General features: G+C 40.7%; 1 protein-coding gene across 7 annotated transcripts in view; it reads right to left on the reverse strand.

Annotated features, from left to right (window-relative positions):
- kirrel3b (kirre like nephrin family adhesion molecule 3b) overlaps positions 1–18,109 on the reverse strand; it is a 137,879-nt gene that overhangs the window by 49,882 nt on the left and 69,888 nt on the right. For all 7 annotated transcript variants that reach the window (XM_019864994.1, XM_019864991.1, XM_019864990.1 and 4 more), the window contains exon 3: positions 3,331–3,480. In XM_019864994.1, the coding sequence (XP_019720553.1) occupies positions 3,331–3,480 (150 nt within the window). The remainder of the gene's footprint in view (positions 1–3,330; positions 3,481–18,109) is intronic.

The raw sequence follows: 18,109 nt of genomic DNA on the forward strand, positions 1-18,109 counted from the left end.
CCCACCACACACACACACACACACACACACACACACACACACACACACACACACACGTGCACTTTCAATCACTGATGAATGTTTACCAACTGTCACATTCTCATCCCAAGAGCTTCTGTTTATGACTTGCATACACCCTATGCCACCGCCTTGCACATCAGGCATACAAACACTTAATTCTCCTCCTTTTACCATGTGTGCAACTAAGAATGAATTAGATGTTGCTTTTTTTGAAGCCGCAATCATCATACAAAGGAGATGTGCGCTATGCCATGCATATTTATGACAATGATTGGCATTTTCTGAGGGCCCACTTCACTTCCTGCTTCACCAGAATGACAACAAGGATATAGGTAACTCTGAATTATGTTTTGCTTTTGTGTTGTTTATTTCGAGTGCTGCACTGTGACGGTTTGTCCCGTTTTAATCACCCTAACCCATGAATGGCGGCTGGTCCCAGACGGCGCACGCCATTTCACAAGCAGCCTTTGTCGCTGGAAAGCCAAGCAGACGTATATCATTGAAATGCTGCACGCAACATTTGATTTGGCACACTTTTTATGTATACAGCTGTCGCTTTCTGTTCACTCTGTACATCCTGCATTGAATGTACCATCACTTTTTTTTTTTTTAACTACAGAATGCCTTGAATGTCTGTGTAGGCAGGAATGATAAAAAGGGCAGCTGGGGTGCTCTTTATTTCGAGAAGTGTCATCTGCCTGAATACAAGGCACTCAGTCTGTATCACAGTGTATTTTGGGGGAGCTATCTTCACCAGGCAGGCAGCTATTTCACCCGATACAAGACCTTGTATATTTTATTGCGGCGATAAGAAAACGATCACGCTGCTTTTGGATACATGAAAAGAATGAGCCATGTTGAAATTACTATTCTTTTGCCCCAGGACCGTCGATCACGAGGTATATATTTCAGGGCTGATGTAACTATTAACTCTCACCCTCAATCTGTCTCATTCCATAAACTAATTAAATATCTTGCGAAAAAGCTGGTCTCCACTAAGCAAGATAGAAGTGCACACTAAATCTCTGGCTTTGATGGTATTTTGTATCAATTTTCTATTGCACACAATCAAAACATGTGCTCAGCGTGTCTCTGACTGGGGGACTGCAACGCTGCTGTTTAGTACCGTTTAGTCCGTTAAGGACAAGCATAGGGAATTGATTGTCTTACTGTAACTCAGATACAACTGTTTATTTAATTTGTTTCCATCCAAATTGCCATTTCACGAGTAAATAAGATTATCCATGGCTTGGTTGGATCCGCGATTGTGAAGTTTCCAGAGCCATTGAGTCTTGGCATTGCTTTTTGACTATTTAATTGACCATTTGATAGACTTGATTGAGGAGGTTAAAATGAAGCATTTTGGTATCCTCACATTGACTCAACATGTAAACGTTACGTTTCAGATGATTAAAAAAAACATTGAATGTTGCGACTAGTTAAGGGTGTCCCCCGCATACTGCCTGAAGACACCTGGGATAGGCTCCAGTACCCCCCGCCACCCTTGTGAGGATAAAGCCTTTCGGAAAATGGATGGATGGATTATTATTATTATAATAATTATAATAATAATAACAATGCTTCAATTAATTGATTTCTAAAATGATTCAGCAGGTTTAATGTCCACTGTTCACAATTTTATGACATATCTCACATCCACCACACACGTCCGTGAAGCTTGCTATCTGTTTGCTTGGGCCCCGATCAAAGTCATCAAAATCATATTAGACCAGCTGTCTGCCCATCAGCGGCACTCAGATCCTGGAGATTGGCAAATTGGCAAACATATTCCCAGAAAGCCTTGCACTCGAAGGAAAATCAGGACCGGCCGGCATTGATGTCCACCCACAAATGTCTGTGTAACAAACCCGTCGTCTTGATGTATGCGATCTTGACTACATCTTAAGGAGACTGCTTCATTTTCTTCTTTTGGTGACTTTGCTGGTTTGTTTGGTCACCAGAACAACTAACTATAAGTACTCGCTAAAGTGTGTTGGTTGATATGGTCGACAGGATGTTGGCAGCATGTAACTTAGTAACGGGTGATTCGAGGATCAGAAATTCAAGGTTGCAGAGCTCCCACCCAGGCAAGAAGAAGTTGAACTTCCTTATACATTTAAATGCATGTATTTGAAATCGAAACTATGTTTTTTTTGGAAAGTCTGTGACAAAAGTATCAAATCCAATAAAGGTTATTTAAATGTTGAGTCACAACAAAAGAGATCATCATTGAATATCCCCTCTGTGTCAGCATATAGCTTTGTGCAGATAGCTTGATCAGAGCCCAAGAGGGGAGAGGTTTGAGGGATCGGATGGAATAAACCATTTTAGGGGAAAATGCGGTGCTGTTTTTATGTTGTTATTGTTTCAAACAAGAACTGCTCGATAATGCACTTTTCAAAAGTAAATACAGTAAAAATAAGTGAAACATTTCTTACATTTTATGGGTGCTGGGATTCCAATTATAGGGGTACTGAAGCACCCTAAAAAATGGGCCAGAATTGCCTATGCTTAGTCGTCATATTTGATGTGCGAGCCAAATTAGCGACCATAACTTCCAACACAGACCATGGTGGAGCATACCATGATGTGGTGAGAGTGCGAGCAAATTTAATCCGATCTCTATGTTGAAATACATTAATAAAGACTGTGTTAAATGATGTGGGTATTGAATGCTTTTATAGATTTTCTCATTCATTATGTCACTGCTCGAATTGTTGGTGATGAGTGTTCTCAAGGCTGAATACGCGTAAAGCCTTGATGATCAACTGTGAAGCAGTCACTATGTGTTGACTAAATTGAATGATAAATGCAAACAGATTAATTTTGATTGGAAACATGATGATATTGCAACTCGCATTTTGTTATAATTTTGAAGCTTCTCTGTCAAACAGACAGATTTTGGTCAATAATAATCAAGAAGGCGGTATTGAATAGTTGGTAATTAATGCCGATGTGGTAAAAAGTGGTTCGTGCTTGGCGCTCAAGTGCTTTGATATGACACAAGTAGACGCCATTCAACCATCTCTTGCGAACAATGGGCTGTGTGAACTATCTTTATTTATTCAGAGCACACTGCAGGAAAGTTTGATTTTAATCTTATGTCATTTTAATCTGGTTTTGATCAAGTTCACTTTTCGAATCTCATGTCACACTACTGGACCATACTTTCTGAGAACGAACCATCTAGCTAGCTAGAGAGACAGCTAGCAAACTAGCTAGCCAGAGAGCTAGCTAGCTAGCTAGCTAGCTAGATGAATAGAATGATAGAGTAAAGGGCTTCATGTGCTTCCAATATGTGTTCCTTACCTGAGAGGTCCCTCCCTACCCCGAGCGCCAGGCCATCTTTGATCCACAGGACAACACCATGGTAACCAGGGATGGAACATGGTAATGTCACAGGTTGGCCAGCCACCACGACCAAGTCCTGTGGCTGCTGGGAAAACATGGATTTCCCACCTGAAGGCACAATCAGACACATAGACCATGTCAGGCAAAGTAATTGACTATTTTGAAGGAGAACACTCAGATTTTTCTTTTTCTCAAACGGCGCTTGTCACTGTCTTATATGTACCACGAAGCGAAACTGAATGGGAATTGCACCATATGCCAATTTCTACCAAGTCTACACACATCCTTTGTCAAACACATGTTGAAAGAACTCTGGAGGACGAGCCACAAATGTGTTCTGTTGCTATTCATGATGTAAAGATGAGATACAAGCATCCTAGGTGTCAGCGTGATGTCAGGACTGAAGTGCAGACTCAGAGACAGCTGTTCCACCTCAAATTGGTTCATTTATAAAGGATGTCCTCAGACAGCTGAGCTGGGCCTGTGCACAAGGCAGATAACACCATCTCATCTCCCAACAGTGCTCCAGCGGCATACATTAACTCAAGTTAGCACCCATGTATTCCAACTGTGCAACTGCCATTAGCTGCACTCCTCTGCTGCGTTTTCATGCAGAAAGTGATGTGCAGTGAACTCCATTAGAGGAAGAGGGTTCGTTAATGGGGACCGGTACGATGAAGAAGGGTAGAGACAATGGAGGGAGGTGGCATTATATATAAGCTGCCTATCAAAACAAGGTCTTAACATTCCTACGCCACAGAGGACTGAACGTGTAAGTTTTTCAAATGTTGTTTGTTATTTACCAAGCCTGTATTTTATATAATATCCTTTTGTTATATTCAACACAGATGCCTGAAAACAGCCACAGAAAGGCAGAATGGCCTCCAAAGTATGCACTTTTTTTTAATATTCAGAAATCAATGAATGAGAGAAAACTTGTCGTTCATGACCATAATGATCAAAGACATTAAAAATAACTGAATGTTTGTGCGTACATTTTACACCCTTATCTCTTTATATGTGTTCTTTATTTGGTGTCACAGTAATTTGCTTATCACATTGCGGATAAGGAAATTGATTACATTTGTTGACCCATTTCCAAACCCCTCAGAGGAAAAAGTGTTGAAATGCAAGAGTCGAAATACCCATGAACCATTTCATTATTTGTCTTATAATAAGAAGATGAAGCTACAGAAAAATATACTGTATTGCGTCAAATGATATATTGTACAATGCACCTTTTATTATATTGTAACCATGAATGTTGTGAGTGGCGTGAAGACTTACTACTCAGTATGCATGAGAAATTTATCTTACTGTAGCTCTACTCTGCAGGGTGACATGTGGCAATCGAAAGACACAAATTAGAAAAAAAAAAATACCACGACATTAAAATAACATTTCATCTTTGCCCAATAAGCGTATGTAAATGTTTTACTAGGGTATGTGTCAAACTCAAGGCCTGAGGGCCAGATCAGGCCCGCCACATCATTTTATGTGGCCCACGAAAACAAATCATGTCTGTTCACTTCCACGATTCTTGCCGAAATCTGTTTTGGAAATGTCAAATTGTCATGTGTATTAAATAACATTGAGATTTTGCAATAACTGAACAAACTATTCTAGTTGACTGATTTCAAAACTAGTCATCCATCAATTTGTTGTGTACAAGTAATAATACGATGAGACGATTAAACATTTCTTTGGGTTCACTATCATAATAGCCCTCCGAGGGAAGAAGTAACTCCAAAGTGGCCTGCGACAACAATGGGTTTGACACTCCTGTACTAGGGGTTATCTTGGATTAAGCATTAGCCACTGAGATTTAAAAGACACCATTTACCGGTACCAGGAATGGAAAGACCAATCAGCTAATCTAAATTATGCAGAGTTATGCATGGAATATTTTATAGGCAAGGAAACATTCTTTAGTGGGTGGTTCGTATAAATTCAGCACACCTCACGAGTGCTATTTTTGTCATTGCACAGTATCAATTTGGCTTCCACCTGCTTCAAAATAATACGTCATGAAACTGAATAAATCTGTAAGAATGGGACAAACAAACAAAAAAAAGTGGACCAAAAGGGTGATCGGTTTAGGCGACTGGGGTTTCGCACAAAGAGATTACATTTATTCATCAATGCATTTTGTAAATTTCATACCACACGCATCAGATATATCGGCAGTCGCCATTGTGCTTTTCTTCACCGAGATACTCACTGTCAAGTGCAGCAAGCAGCGGAGACAACCTTGATCCTCCAAATATGTATAAGGTTTTCTAAAGACAACAAGCCCGATTTTGACTTCAATAACATATTTCTAGCTTCATAGCTGAGACGAACAGCAGGATCAAGATACACATTCATAACCAGACTTTATCAAGCACTCTAACAAAGTTCACTCACAAACTTGTTTACAAAAATAAATTAGAATGGCACTCATCAAATAGTACAACTTCAATGACACGTGTACAGGCCTGCAGTTATGTTTATCTTTGACTATGAGCATCAGATCCAGACATCCTTTGGTGAGAAATGTCATATCCTTAACCTTAAGCAGAACAAAATGCTGGAAATATATTTCTAATCTACCAAAATGTCACACGTTTTCAGAAACTTTGAGGAAAAATTAGGAATGTCCAGATTCTATCACACGATTGTCATTCTTGGCTGAGCATCACGGGATTGTAATTCTTGTCAGATCGAATGGCTGTCACTAGCCCATGTCACAAGTTTTCAGAAACTTTGAGGAAAAATTAGGGATGTCCAAATTCTATCACACAATTGTCATTCTTGGCTGAGCATCACGGGATTGTAATTCTTGTCAGATCGTATGTTGTTTAGCTGATTGGGGGTTGGGGCATTTTCAGAATTTTTAGAGGTCACATAGTGACCAAATAATCCTAAACTATATGTATTTTTGGCAAATGGAGCGATAATATCTTAATTTTATGTTACACAATGTTATTTTTGTGGGGACAGGCAACAGTCAGAGCACGCACACACACACACACACATTCTCACACGCACACATGCCTATGCTATAAATCTGCCTTACTGAACAATTTAGGAGTTGGGAGAGCGACAGACAGGTTAGCAATTGTGACACGTAACTCACAGTAGACCTCTGTCAAGGCTGAACAGTTCCAATTGGAATCAGCACCATAATTTAACAGAGTAGATTCCCACCTCTGGCAATGGCATGCAAGTTAATTACCGTATTTTCCGCACCATAAGGTGCACCTAAAAGCATTATATATGGATCAATATTCTGATTTCTTGACCGTATGTTCTGCAAAGTGATTTGTTAACAGCTAGAGCGGTTGTGTAAGCTCTATATAAATAAAGCTGAATTGTATTGTGTTGTATTGTATTCCCTTTAGCATAGCTCCGTATAGTGGATGCATAACGCGGCCACCATTGTAGCTTCTATTCTATGTGCCTTATAATGCGATGCGCCCTATTGATGAAACCACTTTCAAAATAGGCCATTCGTTGAAGGTGCACCTTATACTCCGAAGCGCCTTATAGTGCGGAAAATACGGTAAATCTGTGCACAATGCACTTCAAGAAAAACATAAAGGTAAATCAATGCAATAAATAACCATCGGTGCGACTCACTGGCGACCTGTTCAAGGTGTGCCCAGCTGTGACAGGCTCCAGCATGCCGCCACCCTAATGAGAAATGTGCGGCCACGAGAAAGACAAAGGACCATCGAAAGGTGGTTAAAAGGGGACATGGTCAGACCTTCCAGTTTACGAGTGGCTCTTGATTACGGGGTTAAAGTCTGTAGAACAGAACAATTTTGTGAGTTTACATTTGCACAGCAGCACAAATAAGACTTTGTGCCCAGATACCACCCACGGGGAGGGGGGATTAGTGACAATATCAGATAAATGTTTTCCTCTGCAATTTGGATTTGCTAAATCATGCTTTTTCATACCTTTGATAAGAGCTTATCTGTCATCATCAGACAGCTACCTTTTTCTCCATAAGAAACCCAACAGATTTTGTCAGTGATCTGCTTGCCAACCCTATTTTCAATAGTTCACAAAGACAGTCAAGGTCATCGCACTCAATTTGCTCTTTTTGTCACTCACAGGCCGACATATGCAGAACATTTCAAAGATGGATGTCGTACAACTGCAGATGAAATCTTCACAGATTAGAAACGATTCAGCAAACAATCAGAGAGCCGGAGATCAGGGCAACCATTATACGAACTGTTTAGTACCAATGGGTTGATGAAAATCACCAGCAAAGGTTAGTATTAGGAGAGAAAATGATTTTTGCTAGGTTGGCCTGTAAATTTGTCTATTATTCAAACAGACACAAAACAATGTGTGCCAAGAGGTAAATTCTTGCCCATCCCACTCCAAAAATGCCATACCTTAAAATATGCACGTACTTCTTTTGGAGCTTTCATTCTATCACACTTTTGCTTTGCAACGCTGAAATATTTTTAAATTTTTTGCAACCCAAAATGTTCACCAACGTCCTAATAGGTTTGAAGAACACACAGTTGGCAGCTTTGAATAGATCAGTCTTGGTCATTGAAAAAGGTTTTTGTTAGGTTTGTTTGCTTGTTTTCATTTAACCCATCTTTAAAGGTGACAGCAAATTACAAGCTACCGCTGCGGTTGTAAGAAATGTGAAGTTGTTTATTGCATCAGTGAAATGCCAAATGAAATATTTTAATTCAAGTGACCATCCGGAGGAACGACCTGCCAACGTGTTTTGATTTATTCCAGGTTGTGAGTTTATCAAAACCAAAAATCCTTGATACAATGACCGCTCAATTCTTTCAAATGGGCTCCAGACTTTGTACAGAGCCATATCTGTGACAGGCTGGTACTTTGCATCGCCCGTTGTTGTTGTTTCACTTCAGATAATTGGTTTACTGTTGGATGGCTGCTGCGTTTCCGCACACACCGGGACTATTTTCTCCTTTCGACTAACTGCCCCAAATTCATCGCTCAGTCAATCAGTTGGGCTTGGAAACGATGTTTATAGTCAAACAGTCAGGCCACTTCAGAGGAAATCATCAGCATGTTGCCTGTGCGCCATGTGGCCACACAGCACTGAAGCATAGGCCAAGATCATTATCACAAACTATTATCCTTCTGGTCACGCTATTTACAGCTATTTGGAGGTATGACTTTCAAATACATCCGAGGGGGTAACTTGGACGCTTGATGATGGCAGCGTTCGATGTTTTCAGCTTTGTACACTAAATAGAGGTACTGTTGGAATAAACAGCAGTGCAGGAGGATCAACACTAAAAAAAATACATACATATAAACGTTATATTGTTTCACAGCAGGGCCCTCAGTGGATTTTGTTCAAATCACACTACACGGGGAAAAAGAAAGACATACTTAGAAATAGAGCTTATTATTTAATCTGAATATATCTCTCCTCACTTAAACTCACCATTTGGGACCCTCCCAAACCTTCCTCCTCCATTGAGGCAGAAAAGTCTATTCTGTCTTTCGTAACAGTCAATAGTCATCAATCCACCATGCATGAATGAACACATTTTCTTGTTTTCCTAATTTGAGTTGGAATGAAATCTGCCCTTAAAATGAGATCAGAACATATTACTCCCTGACACTCGCTCCCCGTCAACTATAGAAAAGATTTTAAAATTCTGCGTCTGGTCTATAAATCACTGAATAGGTTGAGTCCTGAATACATTAAAGAAATGCTAATTGAATATAAAACTAATACGGCTCTGAGATCTGCAGACGTGTTTCAATTTTTGGAGCCCGGCGGTCTCATTTATCAAAGAGCGTGTAGAACAGGTTCTCTTTATCCGTACGACTTAAATTTAGAGTATGCACAAGTACAAAAAAAAATATATATATATATCTGTGTTTATCAAACGTGTCCACTCGTCGTCATCACACCAGAAAGTAATACGTGTTGATATATCGCATCTGTTCTAATCACACGTCTTGCCCCATTTGGAATGAGAAATGCTTCGTATTAACGATGTATAGTATCAGCAATCCCTTTACATGAGAGAATTATCTCCGATTAAATGGAGGAGGACAAGCCGGTTATTTGAATCGCCCTATTGCAAGCCGGGGGCACATGACGCCACCACTGCCAGCCCTGCCTCAGCTCCCTTATAGGAAGCGCACATTGACAGAGCTTTTCTGAGGCATCAATGAATTGAGCATTCATTCTTTCAGCCGATGTAGATTGCCGATCATTTGTGTATCGATTGAATGAAGTCATTTCCTGTTCACATAGCTGAATTTGACGTGTGGTAGCACTTTCAATAAAATGTGGATGCAATTAATCATTGGCTCCAATTGTGTTTGGGGAAACCCTTGTTTCATTCCGCCTCGTCGGTGTTGTCTGTCAAGACGGTCTATCAATAGTTCCACTGCTCTACCGCAAGGGTTTGTGTGTATGCATGGTCAAAGCAATGGGAAAATGTATGCACCTCCCACAGGTAAGTCCAAATTGTTAAATCTCATCCTTCTCAGAGTGTAGTCCCGTTCAACTTTAGATCCTCCACCACACAGCCTTTTTGAGAGAGCACAAGATCTTGCCATTTGCAAATGAAAAAAAACCCCACAAACTATAAAGCGATGCTGATCGGATAATTTGCCTATTGTAAAAGCAGTCAATAGTTCTGCAGATGAAAATGACATGCCTCAAATTAAAATACCTCTGCTGACCTTATCAAAAGCATTAGGCATGCAACTGCTGTCCAAAAAGAAAGTCTTAAGTTTCATCGGGAAATGCTTGAGCCATACAAAGGACAGAAACTGCCATCAACATGTGCCATCAAGTTATAAAATAGACACGAGACCTGAGGCAAATCTCAACCCGCCCACGAGGGCGATGCGGCACTGTCAAAGCTTCAAGTATTTGCCAACTAACTTATTTGACATGCTTCATGGTGTTTAATTAAATTATTTTAATCAATTCATTTTTTTTTTTTAAATCTCAAACTGGACTTGAAAACTTTCATATCTGCCCATGGCCACGCTTTCAGCGCAAACTGCGATACGGAACGAGGCCCAATCCTTCAGTGAAATGAGGTTTTTGTTACACTCATTAATATCAAAATGTGAGCTCCTCAATGTGGCTGGCAACTACAATGGCGAATAATTATGAATAATTCATGAGGCCCAATCGCTCACATTAGCGGAAGCATGTATTGCGGTGACTTATCTTCCTCATCATTGTGTTCAAATCCTTCCATTCTGCCCATCCCCTTGTAAAACACACACTGAATGCCGAGTGACATACAATACGCCTATCTGGAATATGACGCCTGTCATTAGGAGCAAAATGTGTCGGCAGCAATGCAAATTCATCGAAGCCGGGAAGACAAACATGGTCGCTGCTGCAAGACGCATTTATTCCATTTCTCACACTGTGCATCGGTGGTGCATGACAGTTGCCAGGGCACAATCAAGATGAATCACCTCAGATGATGACTTCTATAAATTACAAATGGCAACTGCAGGAGGGCCTCCGAGGCGCACGCTTTATCATTAGCCGCGCGGCCAGAGGAAGTGAGATTTCATGGACATCAGAGACTGGAATATCATGGGCCACAAATGGATTTTTACATCTCTTCGGGTTGCATTTTTTGTCAGATCGTTTCCACGGATCTTGGTCCAAAGGTCATCTCGGCATCCCTTAAAATGAAACCCTCAAATTGGACAATAATTCAATACCATGAAACATACAACTCATATTGACATTTGCATGACGATATTTAAGGTTGTCAAGATGGCAAGAGATTAGTCTATTCACAGGGATTATAGTGATCTTTGGATCACAGTAATGTCTCCGCCGTGATTATAATTACCATTATAAAGGCACCGCTCTCGTCTCCACAGCAACTACTGTTCATAGGAACCGACTCATATGTTATATTTAGCATAAATGGAAGCCACGTAACCCTCCTCCCTTGCTAGGTATTGATTAAAAAGTGCAGGGAAATGAACCGACTCGCTTTTCACAACGGGAGTACTTTTTTTTAGGCATTCACCCTTATATAATGGCAAGCGGGGGACTTAAAAGGGATGCAAATGAGGAGAAGGAGTTTTGGAGCTGGCTTCTGACTGATAGGAAAGGTCCGATCTGTTTGCCGGCTCTATCCTTACATCCTTTCTTCGTAATCGGACACCTCTTCATTGGCTCTGCCGCTGAAGTATTTGTGGCAGCATTTGTTTGCGGTGCTCAATGCCACACGGGCCATTGTCGAAGAGCAAACACTCTAGTGTTTACTGAACACCGACGCACCTGATGATTTGCAAGGAGGACTTGTTTGTGAGAGGGAAGAGGTTGAGGAGCTTTTAGAAAGGGAACCGGTGGGAGTCATCGTGTTCATTAAGGAAAGATGAGCTTTTGAAAAGGTCTTAAGAGGCTGAAATGCTGTAAATTTGAGAGGCATTCAGTTCGACAGTTGCATCAAACATTTGGATCTGTCCATCCATCCATCAATTATCCAAATTTGGAAAGACGGTCATTTTGTGTATGGGCATGTTGATCACATTGACTTTTTTTTTTGTTTGTTGCAATAGGATGTCAGATTTTTTTTTTTTTAACTTCCCTTCTATTGACTGAAAAAAAAAAAAGAAGTTCATCGCTGCATACGAAACCAAATTGAAATGTTGATCCAAGAAGGAATGTGGCGCCATCAACGTGAAGGCTTTTGCAGCACTTTCGGTGACTCACTGTAAAATCGCCATTCGACACCCACCCCCTACGGTGGAGACATCCATTTGCCTCTCATCCTCCTCAACTATTTGCTTCCCTCAGAGACAGCCTCATCTCATTCTTCATTGCGGGCTGCTGTGACATTGAAAGAGACCCCTAATCAAAACATTTGTCTTTCTTTCAGACGGCGCACAGACCGGTGGGTGAGGGCTGACACCAGAGGGAGACATATTTGTCCCAATCAGGGCCTCATCTCCCTGTCCCCGCAAGTGTTTCATCTCGACAGGCCTCTGATGAATCCATCACTTAGCCTTGATTTGGAGGAGCGGCTCACCACTGCCAAAGTGCCAGGTTAAATCACAAGTGACAGCGGGCCAGCCATGGCCATTACACAAAGTGCCTTTACCATTAATGCATGTAAACATAGCAAATATGTGTGTCCTATCTATTGTCAAGCGAGTTATAATTCCCATACATTTTTTTTTCTTTCATCGATGTGAAAAAAACCTGCATTTTGGGTTTCGAGTTTTTTTTTGAGTATAAATCCCCCTCCGTCACAAAAAATATACCGACTGACTGTGCATAAATTCCTCTTTGGTGTCAAATCACCACAGTGCCTCAATACTTATTCAGACTCTTGAAATAAAAGGAAAAAAAATCTATCCGCTCAAAGCCTTTGTGTATTTATTAGGCGTATTACTACCACCTCACAAATGCTGCTGCACTGAAGGAGTCACGGCTCTCTGAGCGGTAACAGCTCAGAGGAGGGTTACTGAGCCTTTTGGTCATTTTCAGAGGATGATGGAGGGATTCGATGCGAGACCTCCAACGTTCATATTTTCCTCTAATGTTTGCCAAATCAACCTTGGTTAAACGTCAAGAGTGGGATAAATCTATCAGTGGTTGCCTTTCCTTTCAATGTTTCCGCGCTCTGGTGAAAAAAGAAAAAGAGAAAGAAATGAAAAGTAATAGCTATTTAACACCCTCACTTGTGCCATCGGGGGGCTATTTAACTTAACACCTGGCTGGTTAGTAGGTTGTAAACTGTCAGCAGCTTCCCCCATAAAACAGGCAAACAGGTAGGCGATGGTGAAGATGATAAATGTTGAATTTGACCAGACTTCTAGTCGTTTGTACAGGCCATATCTGCTGCATTAGTCAAATGTGTAGAGCGATGAGGAAGGCTCCCACAGTAGCTGTCAGAGAGTGCATTGCTGTTCGAATGAGGCATTATCGAGGGGAGGAAGAAAGTACATGATGACACACCTCTGCTAAAAGGTCCCTAACAAAAAAAGAAAAAACAAGAAGAAGGGGAGATCCATTTGAGTCTGTGTATCATACATGGCAATAGAGAGCTAAGTAGGCACTCTACTTTTCAGTGCATCTAAGGCAGTAAGCAAGCAATAACCGCTCCAAATTTATGTGAATCGCCCAAAAGGCTTTCTCTGGGATTTGGCGTTAAATGATTTTCCAGAGAGGTGTACAGAATGTCACTTAAGTGGTGAAAACGAGTGGGAACTATTGTGCGTTTTAAAACGGGGATGTGATTTTGATAATAGGCGAGTGCACCGGATGAAATTGACTGCCTGCACAGTCTGTACATCATGGACGAGCCCTGACTTAAAAGCACAGCAGCATATCCTCTGTTCCTCTCTCAGACTTCCACTTTTACAACCGTACCTCATCAAGCTCCAGACAGCCCATAGCGCCCCCCCCACACCCACCCCTACCCCATCCCCTCCACGAATAGCCAACGTCCCCAGTCGCCTTGGACGTGCTTTCACACGCGCTGTCATCTCGTACACAACACCCCTTTCATGGAAATCTCTCAATCAAAGCTTCATTTGCATTCCAAAATAGCACTTTACAGCCAGGCAAGGGACATAAAATCACATCTGCCTTCAAATAAATAAATGGGGGATTCAAAAACGGTGTAAAAATGATGTAAAAGTGAGAGCTGGCTGAGGACTAAGCGTGACATATTTCATGCCATTTACAGTACATTAGCAAATGCCATAAAAGTGCACAGCTGTATGAGGCACAGAAGTCATAGGCTTGAAGACAGTAATATAAATGGGAGGTTAATGACAGAAAAGGGTTTGCCAGAAATAATGTGGGCAAAAGGACAAGAACCTAATTGAAAAAAAAAAAGGTTCGACAATTCTACAATTCTGTTTTCGAAACACTCATTTATCAAATTAGATTGGGTAAATGGAAATCAACTGATCATCCGTAGTACGGCTTCAAGAGCTATAAATCACCCTCTTGGCACAAAAGTAAAACCAATTTAGTTAAGAAACACAAGAATAGCAATTCCAGTTGTTTGAACTGCAACCTCGAAATTGCACCCAAAAGACAAAGTTGTCAAAACTTTTTTGTGAGAAATGTCAATCAAATGCATGACAACGTGTGTGTGTGTGTGTGTGTGTGTGTGTGTGTGTGTGTGTGTGTGTGTATGCAATAGAATGGTGGGGTCATGAAATAATTTCATGTTTGTTTATAGCAAAAAAAAGCTCTCTAAGGGAACCATCCACAAATTAGTTTGACACCCCATGGGCTACGGTATTGTGTCAAAATGTTTCACTTTTTCATCTGCAACAGGTGTCTAAGTGGACCTCCAGGCCCCTTGGGAATGTCTAATTTTACGGTCTGAGCAACTGACAAGTTCAACTGCACATCCACTTAGCTGCACCGATGTCAATCATTGTCATCAACAAACCCAGGGTGGACTGGGACCATGTTGTGAACTGCACATCAATGGGTAATCAGAGAATGAACAGAGAAGTCGTCAGTGGATCACAGGAGAGGCTCGATGCCGAGGCTCAGGTACCTTTAATCTCAGGTTAGTGTCTCACAGCACTCCGTCTCTCCCCTGGTGCACTTGGCCACGTTCAACTCAGCACTCTCGTTGCTTGACTGTGTCGACATAAAAAAGAGCCCCTTTTAAGACTTCATCTCCCTCGCTCATCTCCCCTTTTTTTAAACCCCCTCTTGAACCCTTTTCTTTTCTTGCTGGCGGCGACGCCCGAGGCCATAATTCGGATCCCAGTGGTGTCAGAGCTTTGAACCCCGATGATGTTCCCTATGCTATCTTAACAACCCTACCCAAAAGTATTTCTACTTTGTGCAAACGATTACTAATTTCCGACCAACGTGTCTGCCATGTAAATTGCCAATTCAGGCAGAAAAAAAAATAAAAATTAATAATCATAATAATTTGCCCAAATGACTAAATATTTAGAAACTTTTCAAGGTTAGATGCGCATTGGGCAATAAGGGTTAATATTTTACTTGGGGGTGTCTAGAGTCTAGAGAAAGTGACACCATGCACACCCACACTTTACATTTGTCTTTAAATCATGTACGATGATTGCACAATATCTTTCCTTATTTTTTTTCTTCTTATAAGAATATTCTGCCACAGCCATGAAACAATAAATAAATTAAAAAACAAACAAACACCTTGAATAATCTCTCCAAATTATTTTTTCAAGTTTTTTTCTCATTTGGAAATCTTAGGCAGTCTCAGTCAACAGAACGCTCGATAACAACTTTGGACTTTGCCCTAATTAGAGCTCATTGGAAATACAAACAACATTAAAGACACACTGCAGAAGTTGAGAAGAAGCAATTTAAAAAACAGTGCCCACTTTTGGTTGACTGCTCTCTCGGGACTTCCAATACCTTGTTAATAGCAAATAATATTGCAGTTTAAAAAGAAATTGTGATCCAAAGCAGGTGCCGGAAAAAAAAAAAAGCTACTTTCTCTTCATGGTGTTTGTGGATAGATGTTCCAGTAGACTTTTCACATGTAGAGGTCCTTGCGTTATTGTTCGCCAGACAGTTCTGGTGTCCTTCCACATTCATTTTTTTGCCTGGTCACTGAACTGCACTCATGGAGTTAACCTTGTTTAAAACCGTTGGCTGCAGTTGCCTGGTTAGTCCCACATGTGTGCATCATTCCTGGGCTCGATGCCAGTTGAGAATTCAGGGGAAAAAAAAAACAAAAACAAAAGAGAAAGAAAATCAGCAAAACTTCCACACAAGCATATGTTGAACACTGTCTCCCAAGCCCACCAACGTGTGGATGTATAACATGACCTCAAATGCATAGTGAAATAGATTAGCCCTTTTGTAGTAATGAATGGATAGAATGTTTTGGATATTAAAGGTCAGGTTCTGCAAGATTCCGTCTCGGTCTTGACAAAGTGACCTTTAACAAGCTTGTCCTCATAGTGCAGCTATTCCACTGTTGCCACAGAGAGGATGTTAGAATATTTGCACTGCTAAAACACCCCGTCGACCTCCATCCGTGATTCTCCAAGTGCGGTGCGTGGGCTCCCTCGGGTGGGACGTGAAATAATCACTGCTTAAGTAATTCGGTTGTATTTCACTTTTTAGTCTTGTACAATTGCATTTAACCTTGTAAGAAGTGTTTGTTTCCAAACTTTTATTGATTCTCATTGAATTTATTTGCAATACTTTAACCATCATTAAATTTGGCGTAAAGGTTTGAGACCCTCTGATCTACATTACGCACTCACTTGGAAGCATCACCTGCCTCAAGCAACTTAACAGCATTAATTGACAAACTGACAACGCCTTCCTAGAACAGAGTGAAGTATCACCCTTTAGGGTTTTATACCGGTAAGTGCCATTAGCATATCACCGATGTCAGCATGAGGAGGTAAACAATGTCAGTTGTCTCTGAGCTCACGATACTGTCGAGGCTCAGCCCTTACGAGCTTGGTGCAGTTGTCGCATTAAAGGTCAGTAAATAGATCTGTGGTGCGAGCCGCAAACAATATCGTACACATGCAACACGCCCTTTTCCCAAATGCAGAGAAACACACGTGAATACGTTTCTCGTATCAATCCCCAAAATGTGTCCCTCCCAACATTGTAACGATGGGGTTATCATTCATTTGTAGGTGGATCTCAAAAATTTTGTGGAGCTTACCTTGAATTAAATTCCACTTCGCACATCCATAATCAAGGAAAATTGTGTCCAAAACTCAGCAAAAATAGGAACGGTCAACCTCATCTCAAATAATGAGCATGATTTTCTAAAAAAAAATGGTGCCTCGAATGTCGCCATTTTTCCAGTGTTAATTTATTGATCAGTGTTAATCCTATAAATGGCTGTGTGCAAAAAAAAAAACAAAAACAAAAAAAAAACCCACTCATACACGCATGCAAAAGCGAATTTTGTCGACGGATGTGCACTTCCTCGTGTGTTCAGAGATTTCAAGGTTGGTTGTTTCGCTGAGTGGCAGACAAAAACAAACCTTGAGAAGTGGAAATGTTTGTATGTATGTTGTGTATCTGACTACAACGGCTTGTGTCTGCAGAGAAATGCTGTACCGCGATTGCTTCTTGAGGTGTTGAATCATTGAGGTGCTTCTGAAAGATAGTATGGTGATCATGACGGAATATTTGCAAAACAATCATGGTTTCATGGAATAATGAATGTGTTATTTGTCTTATGACATTTGGATGAAGAAGGTCAAGTCAGATTTTAACAGTCGATACCCCAGCTGTTGGTATCATTCATCAAGGCTGTTCCTGACAAAATTTCATCGATAGACATTAGGGTTAGGGTTACAAACAATCTTCTCTTCCAATTGAGCTTTGACCCGAAGCCCTGCAAATCGACTGACGATAAGACAGACATAGATCTTGAGTCGACTCATTATTTACCAGACAGACATTTAGGAGGAAAGCATGATTAAAGTAAAACAAATTAAATTGCCTCGGAAATAATCATGGTGTGATGGAGATCTACGGGTATCTCTTTCATTTTTGTTTCATGTTAGTGTTTCACAGTAACAAAGCTGAGGAGAAGAGCAGGCAATTAAATCAAAATGTAAATATACAAAGGCTATCTAGGTTATTAGTGTGACGCTTGAAAAAAAAAAAAAAAAAAAAAATTACAATTACGACCAAAGAAACGTTGATTCGGTTTTAATATTATTGTTATTTAATTCATGTTGCTGTGACAACAAGTGAAAAGTCCAGGGTCTACCCATCCACCAAAATCCGCTG

Source organism: Hippocampus comes, unplaced genomic scaffold, assembly GCF_001891065.2.
Source record: "Hippocampus comes isolate QL1 unplaced genomic scaffold, H_comes_QL1_v1.1 scaffold276, whole genome shotgun sequence".
Classification (NCBI taxonomy): domain Eukaryota; kingdom Metazoa; phylum Chordata; class Actinopteri; order Syngnathiformes; family Syngnathidae; genus Hippocampus; species Hippocampus comes.